Source organism: Podarcis vaucheri (genome assembly GCF_965113315.1).
Source record: "Podarcis vaucheri genome assembly, chromosome: Z".
Taxonomy (NCBI): Eukaryota; Metazoa; Chordata; class Lepidosauria; order Squamata; family Lacertidae; genus Podarcis; species Podarcis vaucheri.
Window position 1 is genome coordinate 47,521,115 of NC_138758.1, and position 19,984 is coordinate 47,541,098.

At 43.6% G+C, this 19,984-nt stretch overlaps 1 protein-coding gene across 3 annotated transcripts in view; it reads right to left on the reverse strand.

The window, feature by feature from the left end:
* Positions 1-6,977: 6,977 nt before the first annotated feature.
* The window catches only part of CDK5RAP2 (CDK5 regulatory subunit associated protein 2), a 142,799-nt gene continuing 129,792 nt past the window's right edge, over positions 6,978-19,984 (reverse strand). For all 3 annotated transcript variants that reach the window (XM_082208776.1, XM_082208774.1, XM_082208775.1), the window contains 6 exons: positions 19,556-19,636; positions 18,106-18,347; positions 17,103-17,249; positions 14,654-14,792; positions 10,346-10,392; positions 6,978-7,075 (listed from right to left, as the gene is read on the reverse strand). In XM_082208776.1, coding sequence (XP_082064902.1) covers positions 7,016-7,075; positions 10,346-10,392; positions 14,654-14,792; positions 17,103-17,249; positions 18,106-18,347; positions 19,556-19,636 — 716 coding nt within the window. In that variant the 3' untranslated portion in view covers positions 6,978-7,015. The remainder of the gene's footprint in view (positions 7,076-10,345; positions 10,393-14,653; positions 14,793-17,102; positions 17,250-18,105; positions 18,348-19,555; positions 19,637-19,984) is intronic.

Sequence of the window (19,984 nt, forward strand, 5' to 3'; positions counted from 1 at the left end):
GGATGCCTACATCAGTTCTAAAATATTGCATTAGGTGTTTTCAGTGGACCTGCAAGTAATATGCACTGGAACATATTTTGGATTATATAAAATCTGTTTCTACTAGAATTACCCCAAGTTGCTGCATCATATAACATCACTTGGGAAGACAGGCGAACTAATATCAGTGTACTGGAAGAAGCAAAGATCACCAGTGTTGAAGCAATGATTCTTCAACATCAACTTTGTTGGACTGGACATGTTGTGCGGGTACCTGATTATCATCTTCCAAAGCAACTACAGTGGTACCTCAGGTTACATACGCTTCAGGTTACATGCGCTTCAGGTTACAGATTCCTCTAACCCAGAAATATTACCTTGGGTTAAGAACTTTGCTTCAGGATAAGAACAGAAATCGTACTCCAGTGGCACGGCAGCAGCAGGAGGCCCCATTTAGCTAAAGTGGTGCTTGAGGTTAAGAACAGTTTCAGGTTAAGAACGGACCTCCAGAACGAATTAAGTTCTTAACCTGAGGTACCAATGTACTCTATTCCGAACTTAAAAATGGAAAGCATAATGCTGGTGGTCAACAAAAGAGGTTTAAAGACTGTCTGAAGGCAATTGGGAAACATTGGCCTGTGAGCACTCCAGTTGGAGAACAGCCTTTACCAAAGATGTCATGGGCTTTGAAGAAGACACTCAAACTCAGGACGCAAGGGAGAAATGTGCTAAGAGGAAGACACGCTTGGCAAATCCACACTGTGATCAACTCCCACCTGGAAACCAGTGTCCCCACTGTGGAAGGACGTGTGGATCCAGAATTGGCCTTCACAGTCACTTACGGACTCATTGTTAAAACTGTGCTTATGGAAGACAATCTTACTCGGCTAAGAGTGATCACCAGAGAAGAAGATAAAGCACTACTGGAATTTATTGATTGCCAGTTGAGTGCTAGGACCTGGGGGGCTTGGAGAAAGATGGAAGTTCTTGAACTGCATTATTTATGTTGAGATTAAACAGGGTAGGGCTGGTGGTCACAAGAAAAATGGAGGAACTTATGGGAACACAGTGTGGGGAACTTCTACAGACAAGAGCATCCCAGAACCTTGGTGCCACTATCAAGAAGATCATGCGTCTCCTCATCTGATTGACTACTGAAGATAGTAGGGAGCAGAGGCCTTTGAAGCAGGTCTTAAAAGCCCAGGTAGGTAGATATGGCAACAGACAATCCTGGAGGTCCCTGGGAATAAGACTGTTTACAGCAGGGAGCCTCTGACTCTCAGGCTTCCCATTTGTTCTGCAATATCATTTCAGCCATGCCATGCCCACCTAGCCAATGCCAAGTGTGGCATCAGGTCTGGGGCAGGTGAACAAACTCTGCAGGCTGAAAGTTGGCTTTGCAGACTGGTTGCTAGATCTCAAGGAGCCCCTTTCAAACCATTTCTCAATACAGTGCTTTGAAAGGAGCTTCTGTAGACCCCTGTGGGCAAAAAAGGTCACCTGACATTGACGTTGGGTGACTGAGATGTTGGTGGCTCTGCCCACCTGCCAAACCTGGCCCATGACAGGTGGGAGGGGTAAGGATCCAGCTCTCTGGCCAGATCCAGATCCCCATCCTAGGTTTAGGGCAACCCCTCCTCCCAACCTGCCACCCTCCAGATGTTTGCATATTCCAACACCTAGAGTGGCAAATGATTATGGATGATGGGAGTTGTAGTCCAACAATATCCAGAAGGCCCCAGGTTGGGGAAGACTGATAAAGCACCATTCCAGGAACATTTCCTAACTTGCTTTTAAGGTACATGGCAGGACCTACATTTAAATGTCACTTGGCACAATGCCTGAAGACGAAAAAGGCCCCTGGGCTGCCTCCTACTGCAAAGGAAACTAATTCCCCTTCCTCACTTGAAGGCTTACCTCCCACTCTCGACCTTCAGGAAAGTTTGTTCCACCATTTCCACCACTGGCCCTTCAAGTCTCCAGAATTCAGCTGGAGGGAAGGTTGGGGAAGGCTTGTTTAGGGTTTTGAAGGCTGAAACCATCCTTTTAAGTTAGATTGGAAGGAAATTTCCCTGTGAGCAAAACTGCTGCATGTTGATGTTACAAGGAGGCACAGCGCCAGTTCTGAGAACAATTTGTGGTTTCGGGCTCCCCATCGAGACCTTCAAGTGTGGATTAGTTTCCAGTTCCAGGCTTGACCCACTAATTGGGAATAGGGAATTGGTGGCCCTCTAGATGGTATTGGGCCTTCAGCCCTCATCCGTCCAAGCCAGCATAGCCCATGGTCAGGGATGATGGGATTTGAAGTTCAACAATCTCTGTAGAGCTGCAGGTTCCGCAGACCCACTCCATATAATTCTATCAGTGGATTGTATCCAGTGCTAGTCCTACTTGGAGTAGACACATTGAAATAAATGAATGCAAGTTAGCAGTGTCTATTAATCTCAGAGCATGTGCGGTATTCTGAGCAGGAAGGAGTAGCACTGGATACAGCTCAAGGTGTTCTCCAAACATCAAATATTTCTAGGTTACTGCTCGTTAAACATATGTTGCTCTTCTCAAAGCACACATCTTTGCCTAGTGCTCTATTTCGCTCTCTCTCTCTCTTTCTTTTTAAAGAATTCTGAACTAATTAGATCAAAGTTTTGCAAGGAGAGGGCTTTTCATACCAGCTTTTCAATCTGCAAGGTGCTTTTTCTGATACGTTGTGTGCATTGCTAAAAAGGTTTGGTTAATTAAAGGATTTACTTTGTTCCCTTTGAAAATGAAAAAGCTCGAGCCCAGCTACTTCTCTCACACCCTCACTGTCTTCGGCTGACCCAATTGCAGTACTTGACCATTTCTGCCCCCCCCCAACTTCGTCCAGGCTAGGATGTGAGGTATATGGAAATGATGCATCTTTTTGCTGGGGGGCAAGAAGCCCAGGGCATTGCAAGAGTTTGGGTCTTAGCAGAAATGAGCGCTGGGTCTTAAAGAAAAAAGTCATAGTGAGTGATGTGCAGATGGTGTGAATAAAGGATGCAGAAGCAACTGCCTGAGATAGGCATGCTATATATAGTTATACAGCTGTTTCTTTCAGGTGTTGTGAACTCCTTTCAAAAAAAAACATAGCATGATTACTTCTGAAAGTTGGAATTTACATCATTTTTGATTATCTCTGAGTGTCTATAATTTAGCTACTTAGTAAAATTAACTCAATGTTGCTTGTGTAATGGGAAGACAATTGTGAGGAATGTGGAATGTACTGTGGATTACCTTTTCCCTTTGATTAGCTTATGTCTAAAATTAAACCTCATTTTTGCCTTTTAAAAATTAAAACACACACGTTTGCTTTCATCCACAGCATGGAGATTTTGTGCTGTCTCTTCTGCATTGAAATAACTGAAAGAAACTTTAATGTAACTCTGGATTTCTTGAATTAAAAAAAAAAAAGGCGGGGTCAGACTACATGGCCTTCAAGGACCCTTTGTTTCTATTACGACACCAGCAAAGGGCTGGTTCCCTATACTTAGAGAAGGGGCATTCCCTTAAAACAGGTTGCCTCCAAAAGTTTGCCCCTGAAGGAATGCAGGCTTTTGGCTGAAAAGTGTTCCCTACCCCTGTCCTAGTAACATCCAGTCTTGGCTACTGCAATGTGTGGAACTATCTTTGAAGAACTCTCAGAAGGCCTGGAGAACCTAATTCCTTGTCCAACTTTCCCTTGGACACTAAGGAGCTTTTAGCAATTAGCTCTTGCACCCTCAATCCCGAAGAGATGACATAACCCCAATGTCTGTTCATTCCAGATGGCTAAATTTAGAAAGCCCAAAGGGAGAATAACACACAACTGTCAATTGTGTAAGACCACTACAGTTGTGAAACTGGAAATTTAGGGATACAGAAGACTGTGGTTTTTTTGTCACAGATCAAATGAAAGGAGGTGCTACAATGAAGCAAAAGCAAGATGGGCAATGGAAGCTTGAGGGATTTGTAGTCAGAAGAGGGAGATTTAGGGGAAACAACATAGACATGGGTTTTTTTTAAATAAGAAATAAATTTATTGAATTAATAAACTTGGATCAGAAATGCATTTTTTCAACTTCATCATCTGTTTCCTGTACCTAATATCACAAAACTCAGCCTGAACATAAATCCTCAACATTTTATTGAAAAACAAAGATTTTTTATTATTGAAAAACAAATATGGTTTTGTGTGCTATACTATATATAACAGCCTGATGAAGGAAGGGATGAGGAACCTCTGGTCTTTCAAATATTACTGCAACACCATCATCCTTATTGGCTGGAGAGTGTTGGAATCTAATAATGTCTGGAGGGCCACGGCTTCCTCCCCCAAGCAATGGAGAATAGTGGGAGACAGAGGGGCAGCAGCAATCTAAGCCAGGAGGTGAGCTGGTTTTGCCAGGAGAAGGAAAACAACTTCTGGATGACTGGAAGCTGTCTCTTGCATCTCTGGTTTCTGTGGCGCAAACTGAAGGTTTGCTTTAAAAATGGATGAAGTCTGCCATCAAGATTCAGAAACATGGAAAAGCCATACAAGCCTTTCCTTGTAGCAATCTATACATGTCTTCTCTCTACCTTCAAGTCTCCTTACTTGCTGGTAGGCCCTATGACATTTATCTACCTACCTGGAACATTAACTAAACTAGTTTCTACAGTTGTAATGAAAAGAAAAATAACTTCAGTTAAACACATCCCTTTTGCTTCTCTGGCATTTTGTGTGTGTGTTAAACTTCACCATTCCATACAGCATTTCTAGGTGCACCAAGCAATGGGGATCAACAAATACCAACCCATATGGCAATTAAATCTAGCCAAATTACTAAGATTTATTCCAGATGTTGCTATTCCCCACCCTCCGAAGAACACTGTTTGAATTTGGGGAGAAGAGATAAATAAGGCAAAATGTATTGGAAAGTCCATTTTTGAACATTGAAGGCAGCCCTGCTAGATATGAACAAGTCCATCTAGTCATTCTGTTGCTTTCTACATGGAACATATCAGATTCATACCCCGTCTTTCTCTCACACACACCCCCCAAAAAAATGTAGTACAGGGCAGTTTACAAAACAGCAAATCAAGTTACAAAGACATAGGGTTACAGTAAACAACACATATTTCAGAGATACAGTGAATACTCTATACACACACAAAAAACCCACATTCCATATATTTTTCTAAAATATATCTAAAAGGAACACCTAGAAAGGAATGTTTTAGAGCAGCAGTAGCTAAACCGAGGACCTGCAGATATTCACTGGATTTCAATTCCCACCATCCCTTTATGCAGTGTTAGGGGAGTGGTAGTACCTCTGATAGGGGACAGTCATGCTCCTTCCAATATACTTAGTCCTCCTTTGGTCCCTGCCCTGCACTCAGCTCTCACCTGTGGCTCCTAGAAGCTGTCTGCATGCAGCAGTAGCCACACTCTGGGAAACAGCTTTGACTGCCCAGCTAAACCTGCTGAGGGTAGCCTATGGGTCTCCAACCCTGGGTGAGTTACGGACTTCCCCTGCATGTGAAGACAGGCTCTGGCGGATTGAGCGGATGAGACTAAGAGTGGGTCAAACGGTCAAGAAGGCACATGCTGGAGATGGAAGGTAGGGCTCATCAGCCTGGGAAGGGATATCTTCGGGAGAAGAAAAGATCATTTGATCAGCCCAGGACCTCCATACACACTGCCCAGGCTTGCACCCTAGGGAGGATAGCTTAGTGCTGCTGATGCAGCCATTTTACTTCAACCCTGGAGGCACACTCCATTGTCTTTTGAGACAGATGGATTGCGAGCAACATCCATCACTGTGTACCTTGCTAGCTGGGGCTGATGGGAGCTGGAGCCCAACGACACCTGCAGGGCAACAAGTTAGCCATCCCTGCTGATATCTAAAGCCCACAGGGGAATAGGTTCCCTGGGGGGAAATGTCCTTGAGGCAGGGGGAGATACTGCTATGAAGATCCTCCTAGGTCCTCACAGCTGCATATACTTTTTCCAGTCAAGGGTAAGCTAAGCAAAGCAACTCCTGCAAACTGCAAGAGTATGCAACCCAATTTTCACCTTGATGTTCCAGCAGTAGCAGCTCTGATGCAAAACTATTCCATCCACAATGGGAGTGGGGAGATTGCCCCATTCAGTTAAGTGGAGAGGTAGCTCTGGTGCTTTTCACACACACTGTGAAGAAAAGGGGGGAACTTATTCCACATGTGAATAAACAGGGCCTTAAAAATGGATGCACAAAAATAAAGGGTAAGCATACACATTTTTTGGTTTTGCGCTAGATGTGTTTGGTCAAGGGTACTTTTAGCTGGCCAATTCCCATAGGCTAAAATGTTATCTTTGCTTCAAAGATGTAACATTCTGTGACAAAAAGGGGGGAAAGAACAGCTAGGAGTTAGTCTTGCAAAACAGAACATTTGATTCCAACCTTTTATCAGACTGAAGTGATGATCTAGATTAGAAGCTTAGTGTGGTGCACCAGGTTGTTTTCAGTTAAATCCTCCAAGCAAATAATAACAATGCATTTAAAAATATGATTATTATTCATGGTATCTCACATTCCCAAAAAACAACCAACTCAAACAAAAACAAAAACCCAAACAAACAAGCACATCAAGCAAACCACCAAGGCACAATTAAATTACTCCCACCCAGTCTTTTGCTCCCATCTTGAAGCTGTAGCAGAGAGTTTTCCTTTTGCCCTGTCATTTCGTACCATGATTCAAAAAACATACAGAAGAGAAGCTTTCCAGCAGTTGGAAGGGGGGAAGGGACCCAGAAAGGAAGAAAAGAGAAGTCCCTGACTATTATGTCCTTAATCATCTTGCTGTGGTCACCATCAACATTTGAATCCCAACTTGGTTATATATGTTAAAGCAAGTGGTTTTTCCGAGGCTTGTTTTTCTAGCAAGGGTGCCTGGCAGCCTTGCTAGGACAACCTGCTTGAAGTAAACTAAGCATTAAGGCCTTGAGAGCAAAGAAAAGGTCAAAAGAATAGGCTCAGTAGGGGGGGAATGGTCTTTATTAGGGGAAGCAGAACGTTCACAAAACCCTTTTCCTGCTGAGGCTGGAGGCTGATGTCTTGTTTTCAGCTGGCTGAACCTAGGGAAGAATGAAACATTTCAAGTTAATGGAAAGTACCACTACAAGGTGATAGTAGCAATTGGCAGTAAATGGCTTTGGGAAACACAATGGCCAACTTCTCAGTGAGATGGAAAACCTGTGTTGGGGAAGAGCCATGGTTTGGTGGTAGAGCATCTGTTTGGCATGCAGAAGGTCCCAGGTTCAAGCCCTGGCATCTCTAGGCAGGGCTGGCAATGTCCCCTGCATGAGACCCGAGAGCTGCTGCAAGACAATGTAGATAATACTGAGCAAAATGAACCATTTTAAGGCAGCTTCCAACATTCTATCACTGCTTAGCCACTTCTGCCAGAAGCTTTCCCCAGCATATAGAAAATTGTCATGCCAAGGAAAAGAAAGCTGCACCCTTATTGTAAACATATAGGCTTCGTTTACTTATTTATGCACCATTAAAAAACAAAACAAAAACACCTTACCAAAGGTTTACAAGCCAGATGTTAAACATACCAAAAAATACAATTTAAGTTATCACTGAGGTAGGACAGAGAAGTGAGTACTGCCTGAAGGGAAGGCAAAGGAGCTAGCATGGCTCAGGAACAGTTAACTGAAAGAAGTAGTTACTGAGGGGAGAGGCCCCACAGGTTCAATCCCTGGTATCGCCATGAACAGAGGATCAGTAAGTGGTGGAAAAGACTGCTGCCCAAGACCCTGCAAAGCCTCTGCTCATCAAAGGAGACCATACTGAGGTAGACTGATGAAAGGTCTTAATTGCCCTGCCCTAACCTGTCCCTTTAAGGTGCCTAAGCTCTCTAGTCCTCCAGTGTGTCCAAGTGGAGAGATCATGTCTCCCTTCCAATGTGCATGTTGCAAAAACACCTTACAGTCTAGCAGGGAAGCTGAACCATTTTAAGCAGCAATTAACCACGTGGCAGCCCCATCTCCCAACTTCCAAGGCAGCATTAACAGCACCCTCCCACCTACTGTGTAGTCACTCCAACTGATTGCTCAGAAACTCCTGTCAATCAGAGGCTACGTGGGTCAAGAGCGCTTAAAAGTGGAATGTTGCCAATACTCCTTTGTCCTTCATCCTGCAACAAACTCCAGTGGCTACCAAAAGAGTATGTTTGACCAAGTATAGGATTAAATTGGCCAATGTTCCAGTGTAGTGCTTGGTTTTCCTCTTGGTTGTGCGTGTACTTGCTGAGTACATGCTACTCAAGAGTATTATCTCACACAGGAAACATACTGGATACGAACTCCTTTTGCAGAAACGAGAGTTAATAAATTTGCAACTACGAATGAAACTCAAGAACTCAGTGGCTGATAAATAATAATAATAATAATAATAATAATAATAATAATAATAATAATAATAATAAATTTTATTTATATCCCGCCCTCCCCAGCCGAAGCCGGGCTCAGGGCGGCTAACAACACTAAAATAGTGCAACATTATAAAAACATCATAAGAATTAATTAAAATCAGAATTGATGGCAACCATAAACTAAAGTATTGTAAGGATTGCCAAAGGAGGGAGTCAGGCTGTGCCCTAACCAAAGGCCTGGTGGAACAGCTCTGTCTTGCAGGCCCTGCGGAAAGATGTCAAGTCCTGCAGGGCCCTTGTCTCTTGTGACAGAGCGTTCCACCAGGTTGGAGCCGCAGCCGAAAAAGCCCTGGCTCTAGTTGAGGCCAGCCTAACCTCTCTGAGGCCTGGGACCTTCAAGATGTTTTTATTTGAGGACCGTAAGTTCCTCTGTGGGGCATACCAGGAGAGGCGGTCCCATAGATACGAGGGTCCTAGGCCGTATAGGGCTTTGAAGGTTAAAACCAGCACCTTAAACCTGATCCTGTACTCCACCGGGAGCCAGTGCAGCTGGTATAGCACCGGATGAATGTGATCTCGCAGCGAGGACCCCGTAAGGAGTCTCGCTGCGGCATTCTGCACCCGCTGGAGTTTCTGGGTCAGTCTCAAGGGCAGCCCCACGTAGAGCGAGTTACAATAATCCAGTCTGGAGGTGACCGTTGCATGGATCACAGTGGCTAGGTCAGGGCGAGAGAGGTAAGGATGAAGATCGGAATTGCTGTAAATGGATCAATCAAGATTATGAAAGCAGGAAGGAATAAGAACGTCACAGCCTGAAACCCTGTGCATGGGAAGTCACCTCAAATTGTTTAATTCGATTTTTGAATAATTGGCTCTGTTTTTAATTGGATTGTAATTTGGTATTGTGATAATGCAGCTTTTATTTGATTTGTATTAAAATTAATAAAAATTATTATACCATGCTGCTCAGAGTAGATCCACTGAAATTAAGTTACTTATGTTAGCTTATCCATCAATTTCCATGGGTCTACTCTGTGTAGGACTAACACCTGCTCTTTCTTCCCTCTCTTTCTATACTCCACTTAAATAAACTGTTTCACTGGATTTCTGGGCTGTACTGATTTCTGTACACATTCAAGGGTTGGTTGTCCCTCACATCATTGCTTAGACCATTTGGGCTGCTCTACTGGTTTAAAGTGCCGGACAGATCAGGAGGGCTGGTGGGGCTGAAGCTGTCATGCAGGAGACTTTGAATTTACCTGGCAGTCCCCCTACTCTCAAGAAGGCCGCTGTAAGACAGTGAGACTCCTGCACCCTTCCCTTGGGTGACAAATGAACAGGTGATGGCAAGAAGAGGAAGATGTAGAATGTGTTACCTGTTACTAGTGAGCTCCTCTACCAAACTTGCACTACAGCAGGGTATTTCCAACCTTCACATAAGTCACTTTCATATGTTAATAATTTGGAGGAGGGGTAAGCAGCCTGACAGATTGGGGGTAGGGGTTGAGACAACTCACTAACTGATGCCACAATGCCCTCTTCCTCTTTTCTGTTTTTGGCAAGACAATGGCTGGTTTACAACCTCAAATCCACTGTCTACATTTCTGCTGAGTGAGTGGCCAAAGGAAAATGAAAAGGAGTCAGTATGAACCATGGAGGCATACAAAATTATAGAGGCAGAGCTAGTTTGGCCATTGATGTAAAGAGTGAATCATAATGTGCAACTTGAACATTAACTATTAAGGAATGTTTATTGCATTAAACAGGTAGAAACTGAGCTATCTTCCCCAAACATATGGAATGTGATACCCTCTGCACACACACTCTGAACAAGTAACAGCAGTTTTGCAAAGCAGGTTAACAAGGAAATTTCTGCTGCTCATAAAGATGAACAGGCAGTGGGAGGGAGAAATGGAGAACGTAACAGCAAGGGCTAATTAATTACGGTAGAGGGTTTTTTACTTACTTCAAGGTTTCCTCGTGCCTTCCTTAAGACATCATGAGTTAAAGCCACTGTAAAAGAAGTACAACTATGTGAGTGTGAATGCTAGTTTTGTTTTTCAAAGAGGGGTATATGAAAGCTCTTTTTAAGAAAGAGCCACATACTACGTATGACGCTTTTAACCAACAGACACGATCATGTTCCTCTCCTATGATGTTCATCCTGCATGTGCTACTTGGAAATTAAGTCCACTGAGTTCAACAGGACTTGCTCCTACAAAAGACTCCAAGACTGCCTGCTTGAGGGATGAGTTTTCCCTCTTTTAGTTCCTTTATCATTCATTGGATTTGTTCTGCCCTACACTGCACACCTTGAGAATTCCAGTTTAAATCATAGAATTTCCAAAATTAAATTCTGGCATTGAAGTATGCATAGTCTGCTGCAGCTTCATTAATGCCTTGCCCCAAAGGGGAGAGGTGTAGCTCAATTGTCCCATAAGGTCCCAGATCTGAATAGCAGTCAATTGGGAACACCAGTGGGAGAGCATTCCTCATGAACATATTGGGACACAACTATGAGAAACCCAAGACCTTGATGCCTGTTAATAAAAGCAAGCCCTGCCATGGGCAGTAGGATGTCACCAGTAGCATTTCCATCAAAGTGATCCATCACTTTGAAAGGAGTCACAGGGGAAGGCAGTATCACCCCTTTGATTCCCTGCCACAGTGAGGTTTGAACTCTAGAGTGAGAGATAGGATGAAGTCAGCAGGCTTAGGTAAGCCTCTTCATGATGAGAGATGGGATGGGGAAAAGAACTGGTGAGCTTGTGTGAGAGCCAGGGTGAGTAGATGGGAGTCCTGTGTGAGAGCCAGGAGATAGATAAATGTTGAGTGGGGAGATATGTAAGAAGAAAAAGAATGCATGTGTGGTATCATCAGTACCTGATTATGATGTAGATATCACTTTGTGTGATAGCTTGCACCTTTGTATCATTTGTATCCTCTTCCACTCCATTTTGTGATGTGTTGCATGCATTATCTTTTGGGGTTATGAGTGGGATTGTTTTTACTATTTAAATTTTAATTGTGTTTTTATATGTTGCAACTCTCCCTAAGACAATCTGGTGACGAGTCAGCAATAAATATAACAAACCAACAATTTGGTTCTTGTGAGAGACAGGATGCTGGACTGGATCAGCCTTTGAACCTAAGAAGAGCCCTGGTGAATCAAACAGAAGCAAGTTCTCACCATTTTGGGACTTTGCCACTCTGAACAAGAAGCTACTGGTGATTTATAGGCACACTATAAATCAAATTGCTTCCAGGATTTGATGAGATCAGGATCCACATTCCCCAAGTTACTAATTCATTCAAGTTTGATGCACCCACCCTAAGCCCTCAGGAAAGAGCTCTGCAGGGGCCTAAGTAAGAAAACAGAAGTCTTGTGGAGACAATCCTATCAGCACATAGGATTGTTCTGCACATTTGAAATGAATGGAAGGGATCACACAAAGTGGAGTGAAGGTCATCCACTTTGAACTATCTGAGAAAGATACCCCCAAGAAAGAAAGATGCAGTAATAATGCTAGGATAGCTGGCTGTCTCAGTAAGTGCTCTTTCCCTGTGTGCCAGGAGTAAGGAATCTGATGCTCCATCAATTCTCCTGTGGGATTCACACACCCTGAGTCATCAAGAACCCCATGTGAGCTCCCTAGCCATAAAGACTCTCATCCCTTGTGATGACTATCCTGGAGTGATCCTTGATGCTCATCCTGTCCTGGAGTCTGTGTTGTGCGTCCACCATTGGAAAGCACTGCACAGTTAAGGGAACAAGTAAATGCTTGGAATCAATCTGATCCTGAAATGAATGAAACATTCTCTGAAGATGTCATGTGTTGAGTCAAGGCCAATAAACCAGATCACGACATGGCACTATCACACCTTGGAGCTTTGCCAACTCCATCAGGTCCACTTCCTTCTGTCCCAGGATTTAGTCTCTGAGCAGTGTGAGCTTCGCTCTGTGTTCTTCAGAAAGGCACATCCTGCATGCCTGGGTATCCAGTCACACTCTGAGATGCTGGAAAGGCTCCAGTGTACACTTCTCCCAATTTACAAGTCTGTGTTGCTGATGGAAGTTCAGAGTGATGTTTATGTCCATTATGCACTGTTCTCTGCTTGGAGACAGGACTTGGATGTTGTCTAAGCATGGGAAGACCCTGGGAATGGCTTCCGACCCAAAAGGGAGACCCCTATATTCACAATGGTGGCCTACACAGCAGAAACACACAAAAATTCAGTGGCCCTGGAATGTTCTTGTTTTCATTTTTATTATGTATTTTGTTTTTATTTTTTGATTTTATGTCGTGAACTGCCCTAAGACCTGCAACTATACAGTGGCTCATCATCATCATCATCATAAAAATATGGAGGTAAGTGTCTGCAAGGTTGATTGATGCCATACAATTGCTCTTGTCCAGAGATTGGACAACTGGAACAGAATCCTGAGCACCTCTGAAAGACTGGGACTTGTTCTTTTTCTCTGATGTCAAGTAGATTGTGAATTGGATGCTGATGATCATCAGGGAGTGGGGATCAATTTCTCCCTTGGAAGCTTTGCTCATCCCATGAAGCAACCTGTGTGACCATGTCCAGCACCCATTTGTCTGCCATGGTACAAACTAGCCTAAACTGAAGGCCCAAAATGCAAGACTTGTGCTCCTTTACACTCCCTCTCTTATGTCCTCTCCCCCTCTCCAAAGGGAGAACCTAATATGAAGGAAAAGTTGTCACTGGCTGATCCATCATTGGAACAAGGAGCTTAGTCATGATGACCTTGGCTGAGAAGGGCCAGTTTGTGCCCCCTTTTTGCCTCTCACTGCACGCCCCACATTTTGGTAAATGAATCAAGGAAGCGAAGGGTGGGTTGTTCAAGGAACCCATCTGGAAATCCCATTCTGGTCCCTTTCAACATGAACCAAGGATTTTCTGTCTCCAGGGGCCTTTCCATGGGAAGTTGGAACCTTGACAAGACTGAAATGTACTCAGTCAGTTGGGTAGAAAGCTTGTAAAGAACCTCGTATCTCGAGAAGTTCTGCATAAAGGATTATACATTTGTTTTTTGTATGGGACCATCTGTTGTACTGATTTAACAACGAAGGAAATAAGCCCCTGCACCAAGGGGCTTACAATTAAAGCTATGATAATTAACACTAACTGCTGGAATCTGGGTGCCAGCATATACTTTTAGATATGTTAATGCAGGATAGAATTATTTGGTACTTTTATAAAATGTAAGCATTGTATCTGCACAAAGAGAAATATTTTACTATACTATACTATACCCACACAGAGGTGGAAACAGAGCTAACAAGCAACATTTGGAGGGGGGTGGATTTCCTAACAGAGAAGCTCTTTTTAAAAATAATCTATAAATCATGTATCGGTGGGAAAGAATGTGTGTTAACCTTTAAAAAATGTATATTTGTGATGGTTTCAAAACTAATAATTGAAATCAAAAGTGGAGGCATGTTTCATTTCAGTGGCATGGTTAACTTTTGACATTTATACAGGTCCATTTCATGCACCTTTCAAGGGGGGGGGGAGAGCTAATATGGCATTTTCAGTGCTAGATTAATTACTCCTTAGCAGGTAATTGCTAGCTGGACCAGTTCACTGAGCCGGTTTGTTCCTTCATCAATATGCTGCAGAAGAAGGTGAATGCATCTTCCTAATAAAGCAGGAAAATATGCATCTATTTTTTAAAAAAGGATGTGAAAATATTCTCTGCTCATGCACAATGCATAGTCTTCCTGAACACACCCACAAAACTATTAATTTCTATGGGTTTTATAGACATGTATTCAGCCCCACAATACCAAGTGAATCAATAACTTTGAGATTGGTAGCTAACTGACAAAGGGTGGATCCAGACCATCTATTAATGATCATGTCTGGGTCTACAATCTCAGCTGGATCAAAGATACTGTTTCTTGACAATGATGCTAAGTGAAATATTAACCCCATCTGGAACTTCCTAGTGTAGCCAATGTGTGTCACTCTGAGCAGGCCCTTTTGAAGTAGTCCCCTGATGTCACAATGTCAGGAGATTGACAGATAGGCAGCCCTGCCCACCTGCTGAAGTTGGGTCACAGGGAGAGGATTCAGCAAGGACTCCTTGGTGGAAGACTGCAGGCTTGGGGTTCACTGAAGGATTTGATGCATAAACTTCCAGCCTGTTTCCACAGGCAGCACCAGATTTCTTCCTACATTTAGTTCAATGGCCTAACAATGACTTAGAAGTAGAAAAGGGAACAAAGAGAGGAAGCTCACTCACACTGATCAATGATGACTCTCTCCATGTTTTCTTTCAGCTGGTTGGTAGCATGTAAGCATTTGAGTGTGCAGTGCAGCCTCTTTTCCTGCTCAGCCAGTTTCCGATGGAGCTTCTTTATTTCTGCTTTCATGTGTTCATCCTGCAATGTAAGACAAAGAAGTGAATAAGCTTTCTGACCCACCACATGGTACATGCACTTATGTGTATATACCCTCTGGGGGTGCCCCATTTCCCTTTACTGTGGTACCTTGGTTGTTGAACGCTTCAGAAGTCGAACGTTTCAGCTTTCAAACGCCAACAACTCGGAAGTGAATGGTTCCATTTTGGAACATGCCTCAGAAGTCAAATGGCTTCTGAGGCGCATTTCTCCACTTTTTTCAATGGACTTTGCTGACGGGCAATTGTGCCTCAGTTGTTGAACATTTCAGAAGTGGAACTGTCTTCCAGAATGGATTACGTTCGATAACCAAGGTTCTGCTGTAGTACTGAGTGAAAAATGGTCACATGCACGAATATGTATGTGGCAGCCCTACAGAGCTCTGAATAGTGTCGTAGATCCTGCCATTGAGAAAGGTTTGGGTCGGAATAAACTAAGATCAGCAAAACAAATCTAGCCAAACTTTTGCAGCCCAAATGCAATATTGTGCTGGCAAGGCAGAAATGTTACGACACTTTCCAACATTATTAGGTGTTCTCAGGGTTTAGAGGGAACTCAAGAATAGGGCAACTGGCTCTCCAGTGCTTAGAGAAGGGGAGGCTAACCCATGACCATCATGTGGCTGAGCTACAATTTCTTGTCAACATGGCCAATGGCCAGGAATGATGGGAGTTGTAGTCCAGCAATATCTGCAGAGCCAAAGGTTCTCAATCCCTGATCTAACCTCCTGCCATTAGCTCACAGGACAAGAAGGTGCCTGCTGTTACAGAATGGTCATCCTTGCAAAAAGAAAAAACCTGAAAAGCCCTTCTCTTCTCTATTCTTCACTCTACTGAACATTCTGCTCTCTATGTAAGAAGAGGTCCGCTGGATCAAACCAATGGTCTGTCTAGACCAGCATCCCATTTGCAAATGGGGTCAGCCAGATGCTTCTGGCAGCCAAAAACAGAGCATGAACAGCCCTCTTCCAAAACTGCTTCAGTGAAACTTGGAGGTGCCATTTTAGTTATCATGCCCAACAACAATGGCAAAAGCAAACCCCAAAACTTAATCCTGTGCTGTATGAAGGACTTGGGCAGAGGAGACAAGCTCTGGGGCTTATTGGAAAATGATGTTCATTGCTGTTACTCTACACATTTCAGAGTTAAAAACTACTCCTTCAGGAGTTGAAATACTCACAAATTTCTTAGGAAAAAACTTATTCTGTGATCCCGCCCCCAAGTTCTAGTGTACTGAGAGAGGGCACAAACATTATTTTATCCAATTCTCCATACTGATGATGAGGAACCAGTAACACTCCAGGTGTTGTTAGGCTCCAGCTGCAGCATCCCTCACTATTGACCATGCTGTCTGGGACAGACAGAGGTTGGAGTCCAGCAACCTATGAAGAACCACAGGATATCTATTGCTTGAGCACAGCCTAGGAGCAGTGTCAGAAACAGAGATATGAAAGCTAGGAGCTAAAGTGCACCTTAAACCTAGGTTATGAACGCAACAGTGGAATGTCTAGGGGTGCGGTTTTTTATAACAAGAATACAAAGCTGAAAATGAATGAACTGTAGCTACAATATTATGTTTATTTTTCACATGATCTAGTCCTTCCCCTGCCCACCCACCTCCCAATTTTCTTAAGAGGGTCTCTTCTTCAGTGAGTAGCTGGAAGCGGGGAGGCAGAAAAAAGGTCCTCTTTTCCTTCCACTCTGCAGTTTTAATCTGAAATCTTAGGTGCAACACTGTGCCCAGAGCTCAGAAACTGCTTCTGCTAATGAACTGCGCCTAGAACAATGGGAGTTTCGAACACTGCCTATGAGGGGAGGGTCTCCAAGGTTAAACCATCAAAGCTTGACACGGGTGCTGCCAGCAGGTTCCTATTTTTATCCTGCTAAAAGCACCAGAGCAGAATTTTTTTAGCCAGGTGGCAACAGGCTGAGCCAATTTTTATCCCCCTGCCCCACAAAGAAGCTTGTGATGGCACTTGTGGCCTTCTGGACATTGCTGGACTCCTACTCCCAGGATCCCGCACCGTTGGCTATGCTGTTTGGGGCTGATGTGAGTTGGAGCCCAACAACATCATGAGGGCTGCAGGTTACCTACACATTATGCACACTTCTACTCTTTCTCTTGCTTGTATGTGATTTTTCCAAACCATTGTGGCTTTCTTTGCTGGCGCTCAAAAACAGCACTTTGGGACTAAAGGTTCTTTGGGAAACTCCCTTCCTGACAGTGGCCAGCAGAAAGCACTCCCGTTTGGTGCACTCCCAACTTTTAAGATCGAAACACCAGCACACAGACCTGAAACGCATAACCGACATTGTGGACAACTTTCATTGGGAGGGAGACTCTCCAAAGGAGCTTCAACAAACGAGCAGCTTCTTCTAGGTTATGCTGGATTGCACAAATGGTTGTAGAAAGCCTGCTCAGGAATGCCAGCTGTGGAACCTACATTTCAGAATTAGAAGAAGAAAGAGCGTTACATTTTATCCTTAAAAGATTATGAAAACGTAAGCTTTAATTAATGGAATAAATCCAATTTACTATGAATTCCAGATTCAGGCTGATGAACAAGTATATTGTGTGCCAGGCAAACTAATTTATTAGGTGAAAAAGGCAGCTGAATTATGTATTCTTCAAAAAAAGAAGGTGAGGATGGAGGGAACGGGGACTTAGCATAATCAATAACAGTCATTAATAACAGGCTACATTTACTACGTTTGCTGTGCCACTTGGAAAATACTTTTTCCTTTCCCTATTTGCATTTCATGGCAAGCTATTTGAAAGTCAAATGACTCCTGACATTAATTTAGGCAATATAGATGTTTCTCCGTTAGCAGACCCTTTAAACTGTTCTACTTAATGGTAAGCTAACTATCAGGGGCCAATGCAGAAATGTTTTTCTTTTGGAAGACGGATGAGGGAACAAAATGAGGGAGCTGCCAAAATGAAGAATGGAAAGGAAGCAAAGGGAGAAAACACTGAGTGGGACCAGTTGAAGGGGCAGGGAACTTGCTCTTAAGAGTAACCAGAAGCCTCCAGTTCCTTGCAAGACCCATATATTGTGAAACTGCAAACATATAACACATCCACACCATACATTAAAAGCACATGGCACCCCCCAAAGAATCCTGGGAACTGTAACTTACCCTCCCCTGCAGAGCTACAACTCCTAACACCCTTAATAAACTACAGTTCCCAGATTCATTGAAGGAAGCAATGCTCTTTACATGTATGGTGTAGATGTGTCCTTAATGATCATGCACCCAGTTCTGACAATCATGCTCTCAGTCATGATGTTTACCGTCACTCCCAGTTCCTGAAGTCCTGCTTCTTTCAGAGGAAGTTCCAGCTCAGACAACCTTTTTCGCCCTTCCAAGATTTGCTTCCGTAAAGAGTTATAATCTTCGATCAAGCCAAGGATGTGCCGGCCATTTTTGTCTGCCCACACACAATGGCTGGGAACGAGGCAAGGGTCACTGGAATGGTTTGCCGGTGAGTTGCATCGGGAGGAACTGTCTGAATTATCCACAGCCAGCTCTGTATCTGAGGAGCACAGGAGCAGAGAGACCAGATCACACTCAGCATATCTAAGCAACATCTGCACATGAAACTCAGCCCCTTCTTGCACTCTTTATTGACTTTGCTTTCCCTCTTTCTACAAATCACTTTAAATCAGAAGTGGGAAACCTCAGGCCCAGGGGCCAAAAGTAGCCCTCCAGGCCTCTCCATCTGGCTCTCAAAACACTCTCCACACCACACCCCTCACCAGTCCTGCTTGGCATCCTTTATAACTGGCTGGAGTATGTTGTTGAGCTCTCCTGCTTGCCTGAGTGGGGGACAGGGAGGAATAGTTTGAGTGTGTGTAGAAACCAGTGTATTGTACTACGGTAAAATTTACATTAATTGCTCCATCCACTTTTGCCTCTGGCCCTGCCCTTCACTGGCACACACACTCCCAACCTGGAATGTTGCCCAGAAGAGAATTCAGTCCCTGGGCATAGAAATAATACAGTAACAATGCACTGAATGCCATATTATTTAATATTTTCACATCAAAACACTCCAAATTCTATTTGAGTGGGGAGAAGCTATAAAAACATAATTAGACATGTTAAAGGGACAAGGGTGGCACTGTGGGTTAAACCACAGAGCCTAGGGCTTGCCGATCAGAAGGTCGGCGGTTCGAATCCCTGCGACGGGGTGAGCTCCCATTGTTCGGTCCCTGCTCCTGCCAACCTAGCAGTTTGACAGCATGTCAAAGTGCAAGTAGATAAATAGGTACCGCTCCGGCGGGAAGGTAAACGGCGTTTCCGTGTGCTGCTTTGGTTCGCCAGAAGTGGCTTAGTCATGCTGGCCACATGACCCGGAAGCTGTACACTGGCTCCCTCGGCCAATAAAGCGAGATGAGCGCCGCAACCCCAGTCGGCCACGACGGGACCTAATGGTCAGGGGTCCCTTTACCTTTTTAGACATGTTAATGGAGGTTAAGATTGTTGATAGCTCCTAGTTATGATGACCAACATGGAGCTTTCAGATTTAGCAGAGAGCAACATTGGGAAAGAATGATTTCCTTTATGCCCTAATTATGGGCTTCTTGGAGACAAATGATTGGCTGCTGTGGGAAACAGAATGCTGAACTCTGACCCCACAGGGCTCTTCTTAAGTTCTGTTTGTATTATCATGAAATCCCAGAGAGACACAGTCTTCACTCTGGAAGGTATATTAAAGATACTTTCAGAGTCTAACAGTACCTGCATTCCGTGGCGCTATGCAGGTTGCGTACTTCCGTTGCAATTCAATGACATTGCTGTCCATAGCAGAGAATTTAAGATCTGGGAATCAAGAGAAGCAGAGGGTCATTAAGAGGTTAGGAGCCAGAACAGTGTTCATCCTCCACTTCCCTAATAGTGCTGTAAAAAGCAAATAAGTTAATTATCTGACACAGGGTGTTTTTTTTAAATTGTTTAACCACATGGGTTAACAAACATGGATACATATGCTATAATCTTATTGTTTTAGTTAAATAAATTGTTTAAATTGTTATCAAGGAAATTATTATTTTTCTCCTTCCAATAAAGTACAGAAGAAAGGTTGTCCAAATATAAACAGTTAACTCAAACCTCACAATAATTTCATAATTATCTATGTATTTCTAATAGTATAACCAAATCAGTAGTTTT